The sequence below is a fragment of the Magnolia sinica genome, chromosome 11 (genome assembly GCF_029962835.1).
Source record: "Magnolia sinica isolate HGM2019 chromosome 11, MsV1, whole genome shotgun sequence".
NCBI classification, from domain to species: Eukaryota; Viridiplantae; Streptophyta; class Magnoliopsida; order Magnoliales; family Magnoliaceae; genus Magnolia; species Magnolia sinica.
Window position 1 is genome coordinate 80,927,156 of NC_080583.1, and position 11,436 is coordinate 80,938,591.

Genomic DNA, 11,436 nt, shown 5'->3' on the forward strand with positions numbered 1-11,436 from the left:
ATTCGACAATCCAGACCGTTGACTTGATTGTTGCCTCTTTGGGACCATGCCCCAAAAAAAAGGTTTTCCCACATTGGAAATCTATCATCCAATCTCTGTCCTTTGATCCATTGAATGTGGACCGTTGCTATGATGTTTCCTTAACCAGCTAGCTTCAAGCGATCGATGGCAACCTCCACTACGTGGGCCCCACAACCTCATACATTTCCTTGGGAGATGGTCGATGGAGCTGGTAGAACCGGAAAATGGTAGAGCTACACTCTCCATAGAACAAGTGAGAGGGAAATGAATCAATCGGGTCCGCTCATCTTGCTGCCCCTACTTTGGATGGACAGTTATTTCAAATACACAAATACCCGATTATCCTATCCATTTGAAAGTGGCCTTCAAATCCATGGTGTGAGATGAAAATAGTTAATGGTCAAACATTCATCAAGCAAAATATGAGAAATTTAATGGATAGATTGTCTAATTAGGTGATTTTTTAAAAACATGAGCCATCCGTTGTAGAGCCCATTAGATGGATGGTCCTGATTGATACATCTTCCTGCCACGTGTACTGTGGAGAGATGGCTCTACCACTTTTGGGTTCTTACGGCTCCTCCGTCTGATTTCTCTCTATTTCCTGGTACGGATTACTGACCGGTGCCCGCTCACTGTCAAAATGACCAAAGCAGATTCGGTGAGGCCGTCAATGGGGCCCACCTTGATGTATATGTTGTACATCCATGCCGTCCATCCGTTTTGCCAGATCATTCAAGGGCATGAACCCAAAGATGAAGAAAATCCAAATCTCAGGTGGACCACACCAAAGAAAACAGTGTTGATTGATGTCCACCGTTAAAAACGAGGTACTATTTGGGTTTTCCGTTTGTACAACAGGCGATCCACTCTCAATTCAACCATCCACATCATATAAAACAGTATACATAGGTTCGGGCCCTAAATTCAAATTTATCAGACAATCCGAACCGTTGATTAATGGACATTTTCCTGTTGAAATCAGACATTTGAATATTACATCCTGAATGTCCATTTTATGTCCACCAATAAGTAAATGAAGAAATTCCTTTGATATTGTTCTTTTATATATGATCTATTCAAATTGGGACCAACTATTTGGACCGTTATATATGATTAAGAAGCATGCCAAATGTAAATTTTTTGCTCATGAGTATGAGCCAACTACACTCACAGAGCATCATTAGACTGGAGCTGACCATGATGTTTATATGCCATCCAAACCGTTCATATGGTTATTAACATTCAGATAAACTGTAGGAACGAATATCATCCTGAGCCAAAACTTCTATCACCCCCAGGCGTTCAATATCCACTGTCTCATGTGGTATGGCCCACGTGAGTTTTGGATATGCCTAATTTATAGATTCCTATTCTGTTGTGTTCTTTAAAAACAGGCAGACAGAGTTGATTTGTCTCATACATCTATGTGGGCCCCACACAGCCCCGGCACAGGTATATCCCTGTGGGCCCCGGGGCACATACAATCCACCCTACCAAATAGGGGTGTACACGAACTGAGTTAGCTCAGTTGGCTTGATCAACTCAACTCGAAAAAGCTCAATTCGACTTAATTCGAAGTTGAGTTCGAGCGAGTTGATTTTTTTAGCTCAAAAAAATTTTGAATCAAGTTCGAGCTTGCCTAAACTTGACTTGCCTCGGATCGAACTAGTTCGATGACTTGGTTACTTTAATATTGATGTTACTCACCAAGTGTTTGATGAAATGACTCAATGAACATTGTCGTCTAATGGCAAGGAAGTTATACATATGAAATAAATATCATTTTTTCTTGATTTTGATGTTGCCTATAATGTGTTTGATGAAATACTTGTAAACATATGCTGTTGTTTTATAAACAGTGAGAAATTGCACGTGTTTGTGAAAATGCCGCAGATACTCGATTTTGACTTGAACTCGGCTCGAACTAGCTCAAGTTACTGACCGAACTGATCTGGCCAGTCAAGCTCGAGGACTGAGTCGAGCCGAGTTCGAGCTGGGTCAGCTAGTGGCCAAGACGAGTTCGAGCTGAGGCTAGCTCAACTCAATTCGACTCCGTGTACACCCTTACTACTAGCTAGAGGTGTACATGAACCGAGCTAGATCGGTTAGCTGGCTCGACTTGACTAAAAAAAGCTCAAGTCAAATTGGTTTGAAGCTGAATTCGAGCCGAGCCGAGTTGATTTTTTGAGCTTGAAAATGAGTTCGAGCTAGCCCAGCTCAACTCGACTTGGATCTAACCTAGCTCGAATAGAACTCAAATCAAACCAATTTGGTGACTCGGTTACTTTGATATTGATGTTACTTACGAAGTGTTTGATGAAATGACTCAAAGAAGTGTGGCTGGTGGTAAGGAGGGTATGTATATGCTCTCTTTTTTTTCTGAATTTTTTATGTTGTTTAGAAGGTGTTGGATAAAATACCTATAAAACCATTGTTGTTGTCTTAAATATAGTGAGATTTTGAAAGTGCAATTCATGTATTTGTGAAAATACTGCAATATGGCAAACTCGGCTTGATCTTAGCTTGAACTCGGCTCAAACTTGGCTTGAACTGGCCCAAGTTGCTAGAGCGAGCGGGCTAATCGGACCGAGCCGTACTACCAACCAACAGCGGCCACATGTAAAAGGACCTAATCCCTGTGGAGAAAAGGGAATTTCTGTTCCTCTATATTACGTAACGCACACGTATCACTTGTTTCTGATGATATGTACCTTTCATCCTATCTAATAACAATAAATTTCAAATTGGACACTTCTAATCTTCTTATAAGTAAACCATTACTCAATAAAAGCCGAGTGTTTCCAAAACCTTTTGATAACCATTTTTTCACAACTGTTGATATTACAATTTTTCTATTTTTCTTTAAAATATAAAAAGTCAAGAAATGTGGGGCCCACTTGTATGTTCACTACAACAAATCCGTCCTATGAATCCCATTAAAAAGTTTAGAGGAATGATCTAACTAGAAGGTGGACCCGACCATCGAAAATGAAATGCATGGCCTAAAAACATCCAAAGCCCATTTCATGATTTGATCCATCACAACATGTGGGCCCCACAAATCTCAATTATTACTTTATAGAGAAAAGAATATATGAAATTTATTTAGCAATTCAATTAGCCGGAGCATTATTTAGTAAAATCAGATTTTGGAGGGATTTTGTGGTAAAAATCAATCAATCCATCACTATCATTATTTAATATTTTAATTAAAAATATTATTAATCGGATAACTTATAAAAATTACCTTGTGTAACTGGGGACCACAATCTGATTAGAACTCCGATAATCGGTTAATCCTAATTCGATTTTCTTGGGTCAACTTGATAAACGGATATCCATTGCCAGCCCTAACTAGTCCTGATGAATGAACGGTTCCGATCATGTCAAACATGCTAACGTACCGAACCTTCCGTGCTCTCGAAATGCACGGTATTCGCTTCCCGCCAAAATCGAACTAGCCATCGAACCTGCCTGTAAATATCTGTCGTACTCTCTCCCTTCTATTTCATCCCTCTCTCTCTCTCCGCAGTACAAAACATCGCTCTCTCTCTCTCTACTACATCTGTACTGCATCTTACAAAACCCTAACCCTATTTAAACCGTAGAAAATCCTCCAAATGCATTTTCCGTCTCTCCACAGCCATGGCCAACAGATCTCTCCTCCTCTCTCTCCTCATCCTCCTCTCCCTCTCCATCTCTGTCTTCTCTCACGGTGGATCCCACGATCACGACGATGGCGACGCGGATGCGGCATCGGACGGTCACGATCTGAGATCGAGGCCACTGATTCTCGTCAAGATCTGGTGCTTGATCATCGTCCTCGTCGGGACCTTTGCTGGTGGGGTATCGCCCTACTTCTTCAAGTGGAATGAGGGGTTCCTCTTGCTGGGGACGCAATTCGCGGGGGGAGTGTTCTTAGGGACAGCCCTGATGCATTTTCTCAGTGATTCGGCGGGAACGTTCGGGGATCTGACGGATGTCGAGTATCCGTTTGCGTTCATGCTTGCTTGCGCTGGGTATTTGATGACGATGATGGCGGATTGCGTTATCTCGCATGTTTATGCGAAGAGTGGCAGTGGAAGGGATGTGGAAAACGGAGGTGGTGATTCCCTCTCTCTCTCTCTCTCCCTCTCTAATTTTATTGCGTTTTGTCATTTTTGAATTTTTAAATTTTGAGGATGTTGATGTTTTTTGTTTTATTTTTTGTTTATCTGATTGGATTGAAAGAAAGCTTGTATTTTGATGAGATGGATGGGGTAGATATGATTTTGAAGTGATTGGGCAGTTAGGGTTTTCAATCATGGATTTTGAATCCAAGTTTTGTTTGGCACTGTGGGTTTTGGTGGATTTCAAATCCACCTAGAATTAAAATTCCTCAAAAGAGGGCCTTTTTTGTGTCCTAAAAGGTGGGTTGCAAAATTCAAGGATTTTCAATCATCTCTAACTGTTCGTAACAGCTCTCTCCTCCTCTCTACGAAGTGGCCTTTTTGAAAATCCAGGTTGCCAAACACAGTTTCTGGATTTGTCAGGATTGAAATTCTGGGTGGCCAAACACAACTGATAAAACGAAAATATCAGGGATTGAAAATCATAGATTTGGATTCTTAAGTTAATACCATATTATATATGGTATGTTCTATGAAGCCATTCGAAATTTCATGTATCCAGAGTTTTCATGTATAAGAATTATAGAATTATCTGTCTGGGCTGCTCCTACTATTCGTTCTTTCAAAATTTTAAGTTAAAAGAGGCAGATTTCCACCCCAAATCATGGAAAATTTTGTTTCAACTTGAACCTTGTTGCTCTTGATTTGGCTGGAAAGCATTTGTTCTTTAAAGAATCAAATCCGCCCACACATCATTGGGTAATGAAAATACATGTAGTGCTGGCAACTTTTGTGTTCATATGGTATTTTGTGGACCTACTAAAGTTTCTATCCATTTTCTCTTATTCACTAAGTCATTTTATTATATTTTTCTTTTCATTGCAGGGAGTGTTCAGCAAAGTAAAGTCAGTGGTAATGGTGGATACTCACAATCTCATGGTCAGGTGAGATATGGTTGCCTTGCATGTTTGTGAGCTTATATGCTGTTAACTTGAAATGAAATTGGCATCGTGCGGACTTAGAATTTCTTGTGTAGTCTGTGAAAGTGAATATTAATTGTGTTTGTTTGCCCTCATATGTACATATGTGAATTTATATTTTCACAAGCAAACATTTTCCCACTTGCGTCTGTTAATTATCTTATGAAAATTTTTTCAAATGGGCCAATTTTTGTATGCAAATGCGCATTTTATTTCACGCCACCTTTCAAATTATTTTTTTTTCAAAAAATATTTCCGCATCCCTCAAGGAAACATTTTCCTATGCAAATGACCCCTTCGTGCTCAATATTTCCCAACCCACTGATTGGGTAGTTAGGATCATTGAAGCGAAGTGATTTAGAAGGATGGGCAATCAAAGGTAGATTTCGCATCGTAGATGGTCCATCAATGCTTGCACTTCTCTAGTATACCAAATATGGACCATCTATTTTCCCAAAACCACTAATTGGATGGTTCGGATCATACAACTGGAGTGATTTGAAAGGACTTGGCAATCGATGGTGCACCCCACTTGATAGACAGTCCATATTAATGATCAAACCTTTTTGAGTGTAATCAATATGGATCATCCATTTCCATAACCATTGATTGGATGGATAGGAGCATTTGATCAAAGTGATTTGATAGTGATGGGCCATCAAGGGTGGGCCCAAATGATGGGTGGTCCATAACAATGATCAGATCTTTTCTAGCATAATCAGTATGGATCATCTATTTCCATAGCCATTGATCTGATGGTTAGGATCATCCCATGGAAGTGATTTGAGAGGAACAGGCCATTAAGGGTGTTCCCCACACAATGAACATTAGCTATCAATGATTGGACCTTTCTCTAGTATAATCAATATGGTTACTCCATTCTTGCCATCGTCCAATTTTTTATGTCCGTTTTCTAGACCCCCATACAGAGGGTCTCATGCTGCTGCTGTTTATCGTAGGGCCCATTTACATGTGGTGTATGCATACAGTCAACTCCGCATGGATGTGTACAAACAATGCTTCCAAGTAAAAAATTAGATTGAAATCAAATTTCACCCTTGTGTCGTAGCATAAACAAACGTTGGAAATTGACTTTCATAGGAATAGACACCAAAATAGCAAACATGGTAAAACGCTTGTTTTTTAAAAGCTATTTCTACACAACTTGATCCATGCAAAAACACTTCACTGTTCTGCAGCATTTTCAGTGTTGCAGCTCAGATTACCAGCAAAATTATATGTGCTCGCAGATGCCGTGTAAATGCATATGCCTCTGTGTTTGATGTGCATACTTGTAAAAGGCGTGCATTTTGTATTATTGATGCGCACCCATCATGGAGTGATAGAGTGACTTGCCTATTCCTAAATATTTGGATCTTTCCGTCTAAAGTTGACCAAGTTAGCCATGACTTATATAAATTCATCATGGTGCCCTTTATTTAATCAGAATTCAATCCTTTATAATCCTAATGCATACCGCCATACATTCCTGTACTGAGGGCTTGATTCCCAAACTAGATGGGAGTATTTTGACTAAGTCATCCAGTTTCTTGAGTTATGTAATGCAGTCAAGTCTAGAAGGTGGTGAGTTTTATTTGTACGTTTCAATTTCCATATGTTTTATAGAACTTTTGCTTCCGCTCCAATATTTGATTGGGATGATGCTGGTCTGCAAGTCTTTATAGTGTCTGATCAATATCTGAAACTATGTTGGAAAGCCCGTGAAATAATTATATGCATGTCTGTTGCAGGACTCTTGTCTATGCTTCCTAATTATGGGTTGTCACTGATTTTCAAAGTAAATTAAGAAATCATAAGAAAGTGGTAATCCCAGATATTACAACTCAATTAATGTGTGACCTTACATTTTACCAGAAATCTTTTGATTTTGATTTTGAAGTGCTCGATAGTTTCTGTTATGGCATGCATAATAGATTTTGGAGAGTAATTATAGAATGGCACAGGTTTTAATCTTCTGATAACCACACTACAAATTTGAATGATTAGTGATTATTTTGTTCAAGGCATTAGTGAATTGAATCAATTGATACCATAATTCTGATAGTAGATGTGTAATCAGGTATCCATTGCTTTGCCTATTACTTCTGAACGTTCCTTGGCATGCATGTCTCTACAGGTCAATGACGGAAGGGAAACTCAATTTATAAAACCACTTCCTACGGTTGGTTCATTCGGTGATAGCGTTTTGCTGATTGTTGCGCTCTGTTTTCACTCTGTATTTGAGGGCATTGCAATTGGAGTTGCAGGTAAGATGAGATACATGCATAAAGATGCAACTGCCTTGCAAAGCATGCTAGCAGTTCAGAGAAAGGTTAATCTGTTTGTGAATTTTTTATGCTGTTTTGACAGTGTCAAAAGTGGTGTTTGGAGACGAAACCCCTGCATCAATCTGAAATGAGGGTTTTGAGCCCTGTTTGGATACCACCTGCAATTGCCGGTTTGGTAGTCACCTATGATTTAGGTGACAAATTGACTAGACCTGAAAACCCAATCTGATTGGTTTTTGAGGAAACGACAATTACAGGTATCTTGAGCAGTCAACAATCGACAATACATCCTAATGGGCCCTTTTCTCTACACTCTACCCCATACATAAAGGCAGACTTGTATGAGATCTGTGCTGGTGTGTGCTATCATGGAGGGGCTTACCCCAAAAATTGCAGTGGTCTGATGATCCTATCAACTTATTGGAGGACCTTTGCCCATTAATTTTGGTCTGCTGGTTCAACCGACCATTCGTGATCCTTAAAAGGTCCTGCAATCAGCAGTTTGTATTGTCTGGTGCAATGTGATTTTTGTATGGTCCATCATACCATCCATAACAGGTCCACTAGATGCATGGTGTACAGATCTCATCTTCTTCATGCGTGCCACTTTATGGGACTGTTGAGTGTACATGGAAGGCCAATGGAAGCTACTAACACCATCCTCATTATAAAATCCTAATAGTGAGTTGCCATCAGAGAAACTCTGACATGTTCAAAAACTCGAGAACTTAGATTCGATGTTCAGCCGGGTCTTGTTGACTCAACTCAGGTGAGTATTTACTTGACTCAACCCAGGCGAATCTTTACTTGACTCAACCCATACCTAATAATTAATTTAATTATTTTGTAAATATTATTACACAGTTGTGTGAGGATAAATAATAAACAAACTAAAGAAACTTCAAACAGCCAGCACTTGCAAAAGCTGGTTTGATATGGTAGATATTCGCAGAGAGGTTACATGTTCAATTCTGGCCTCTTACTTCTTGTAAAGACACATTTTCCAGCGTGACTCAGTTCAAGTTGTTGGCTCGAAATCTCATCAGGTCAAGTAAACTTGGCTGAATTTTGAGTCAGGTCACTGGGTTTTAGAACTATGATATGCAATAAGAGGTTGATGATGTGCATCACAGCATAAGCACATGAGTTCAAAGTCTGAGCCAATCATTAAGTGGTGCCAACTGTGACCCATAGGGCAGTACAGTCCACTCGCTGGTTGGACCACCCTCATATGAGGAAATGGGTGGTAAAAATCCAACTGTATGAGATTATAATGAAAATCTCACAATAAAATTGCAAAAAATAAAAATAAAAAATGCTGATATTCTGAAAGTCTCATGAAAATATCATCTGATTGATAAAATCACGAGATTTTTAGAATCTCGGCTATATTTGTCACAATGGCCACTCATCAATATTTTTTCATGCAAAACCTAGGACCATATTTAAAAATTGTCCAGTATGAGTCAGCTTTGTCCGAATCGTATCAGTTCCGTTCTGAAATGATGCAAGTCACCAGCCGGAAATGGGACTGAAGCTGACTGATATGGGGTGAAGTAGCGGTTTTCGGTCTCCAAGCGACTCTACTCCAAAACCGCTATCTAATCCATGCCCCAACTCTTGAATAGTTAGATCTTTTATTCCTTAGTAGGCGACACAGTGTGTGGTTCCTACCTTCAACATCTTAAAATGCTATGATTTGTCCTGAATAAATTCTAAAAACCAGCTATATACAGTGTGCAATCCTTCATTCGTTGTGGAACCATTACTCAGTAGCTAACAACCTTTTCTTCTCTTCTTTTCATGCATTGTCGGATTACAGAGACTAAAGGAGATGCTTGGAAAGCCCTATGGACTGTTTGCTTACACAAGATATTCGCTGCCATTGCAATGGGCATAGCTCTCCTGCGGATGATTCCTGGCCGCCCTTTCTTATCATGTGCAGCCTATGCTTTCGCCTTTGCCATCTCCAGCCCTGTCGGGGTTGTCATCGGCATTGTAATAGATGCCACAACACAGGGGGCTGTGGCTGACTGGATATACGCCATCTCGATGGGTATTGCTACTGGGGTTTTTGTATACGTCTCGATAAACCATCTACTCTCCAAAGGATTCACACCACAGAGACCTGTCGTGGTCGACGCTCCTTTTTACAAGTTCTTGGCCGTGACATTGGGTATTGGGGTCATTGCTGTTGTGATGATTTGGGACACATGACCCTTGGGCTGAGATGGTCCCCTGAAGCCCTCGTATTCCCTTGAGATGACTTCTCCTTAGCAGAAAGGGAATGTTCAGAATCTCAAAGTGTGGAGCCCATCTAATCAGGTTCCATAAATCTCTCTCCTGTAAAGAAAAATCAGTGCACTTTCTAGTTATATGCATGATGTAAGTCAGAAATTTCAGAGAAATGGTTCTTAATATATTACAGATGTTGTTTTAATTATACATGTGGAAAATGATAATGTCCCTGCCTTAATGGGGACATTATTAGCAATGCCCCCAAAGCTTTTAAATGTCATGTAGCATGGCCATTCACTGATCTTGGCCGTTTGTTCACTCACACCATTGGGGGCAATCTGTGTTGATGAAATTGTGTTTATATGTATCCGAATTGCTAATAAGTTCATAGATGTAATATAATTTTTGTCATGAACAAACCAAAGCATAGTCAAAAGAAGAAGAAGGAAGCTAAGGGCCTGTTTGGTAGGCACCAAAAAATGAGATCATCTCATTTTAGTTCATAATCATTATGTATTAGAGATCATGATTGCTTGTAAAGCATTGTTTGGAAACCTGAAAACTTCAATTGACTCGATTTGATGTTCTAGTCAACTCGACCAAGTTTAAAGTTGACCCAGCGAATTTTAGAGAATTTTATTTAGTCTCTAATTATGTATTACAGATGCTTTTTGGTAGGGATAAAAAAAAATATAACCAATAGTTTATATACACTATGATCTCTAATACGTAATTGCTGTTAGCTAAAATGAGATGAACTCATTTTTTAGAAGTGGCAACCAAACGTGCCCCAAAAGCCTTCCACCAAACGGCCTCTTCTCTCTTTTTTCGGTGATATGGGCCCTCTCGTACTTGGTCTTTGCATTCAGAATGGTAGATCCTTTTATGGCTGAATATGGATTGTGCTGCTCACCAATTGAAGGGCTTAAATATCATGGCCCATGGACATCACTGAAATGGTTGGTAGTGCCGAACCATGAGCCCCACTTGTACGACAAAACCACAGATTTTTGCCAGTGTTGTATAATGACCCCAAGGAGATTTAAACAAACAAAAAAAAAAAAAAATCTAAATTTTTGTGTTGCTATGCTCGGAAAATAGTGTTGTTTGTGGTTCAAATGTATGATGATAAATTTTGGAATATAACGTATGTAATGTGAGTATTTTAAGCGGCTGTTTGGATGCGCTATCAGATTTAATTACAATAACTTTGCTTTCTAGATGGGAGTTGTAAGAAATATTTCTACTGGATTCTTACTTTCAAGCTGTAGGCAGTGCGCACCTCTGGAGACATGGGTGGCTGTGATGGGATCTGGACCATTTATTTCAGTCGGTCCAATAATGAATGGGACAGGCCAAAAATCAGATTGTTTGGACGATCTTAAGTATGGGATGGAAATCAGCAACATCTCCAACTGTGGAAGGATTTTTATTTATTTATTATTATTCTTCAGATGGTTGGGATAACGGTTTCGGTTGGTAGCCAATCGGTTCACCACGTGGACCACTGAATAAAAAGACGTGCAACGCTCGCATCTTGATTAGTTCAGACTGAATTTTGTTGACGGTTGGATGTGATGCTCACCAGTGGGCCCCACACTGATTTAGGAGACCATTGGGTGGTGTTTTCCATTGTTCAGTAGTACTGGCCCACCTGATGGTTATTGGATCTGCCTAATTTTTTGGGAGCATGCTCACCTGTTGATTGGATCAACCTGCCACACACACAACTGGTGGGCCCCACAAAAAATCGATTCTGCATGATTGTTTTGTTCCCCTCAATCTCCACCGACTACA

General features: G+C 39.8%; 1 protein-coding gene across 2 annotated transcripts; it reads left to right on the forward strand.

The window, feature by feature from the left end:
- The first annotated feature begins 3,603 nt into the window (after window positions 1–3,603).
- Window positions 3,604–9,846, forward strand: LOC131219483 (zinc transporter 2-like). 2 transcript variants are annotated; one of them, XM_058214644.1, is made up of 4 exons: window positions 3,604–4,129; window positions 5,019–5,077; window positions 7,251–7,380; window positions 9,224–9,846. In XM_058214644.1, exons 1-4 carry the CDS (start codon window positions 3,670–3,672, stop codon window positions 9,616–9,618), a joined length of 1,044 nt encoding a protein of 347 aa, XP_058070627.1. In that variant the 5' UTR covers window positions 3,604–3,669; the 3' UTR covers window positions 9,619–9,846. The 2 variants fall into 2 exon arrangements, with proteins under 2 accessions (XP_058070627.1, XP_058070628.1); XM_058214645.1 differs by having other exon boundaries at window positions 3,611–4,126.
- The last annotated feature ends 1,590 nt before the right edge of the window (window positions 9,847–11,436 follow it).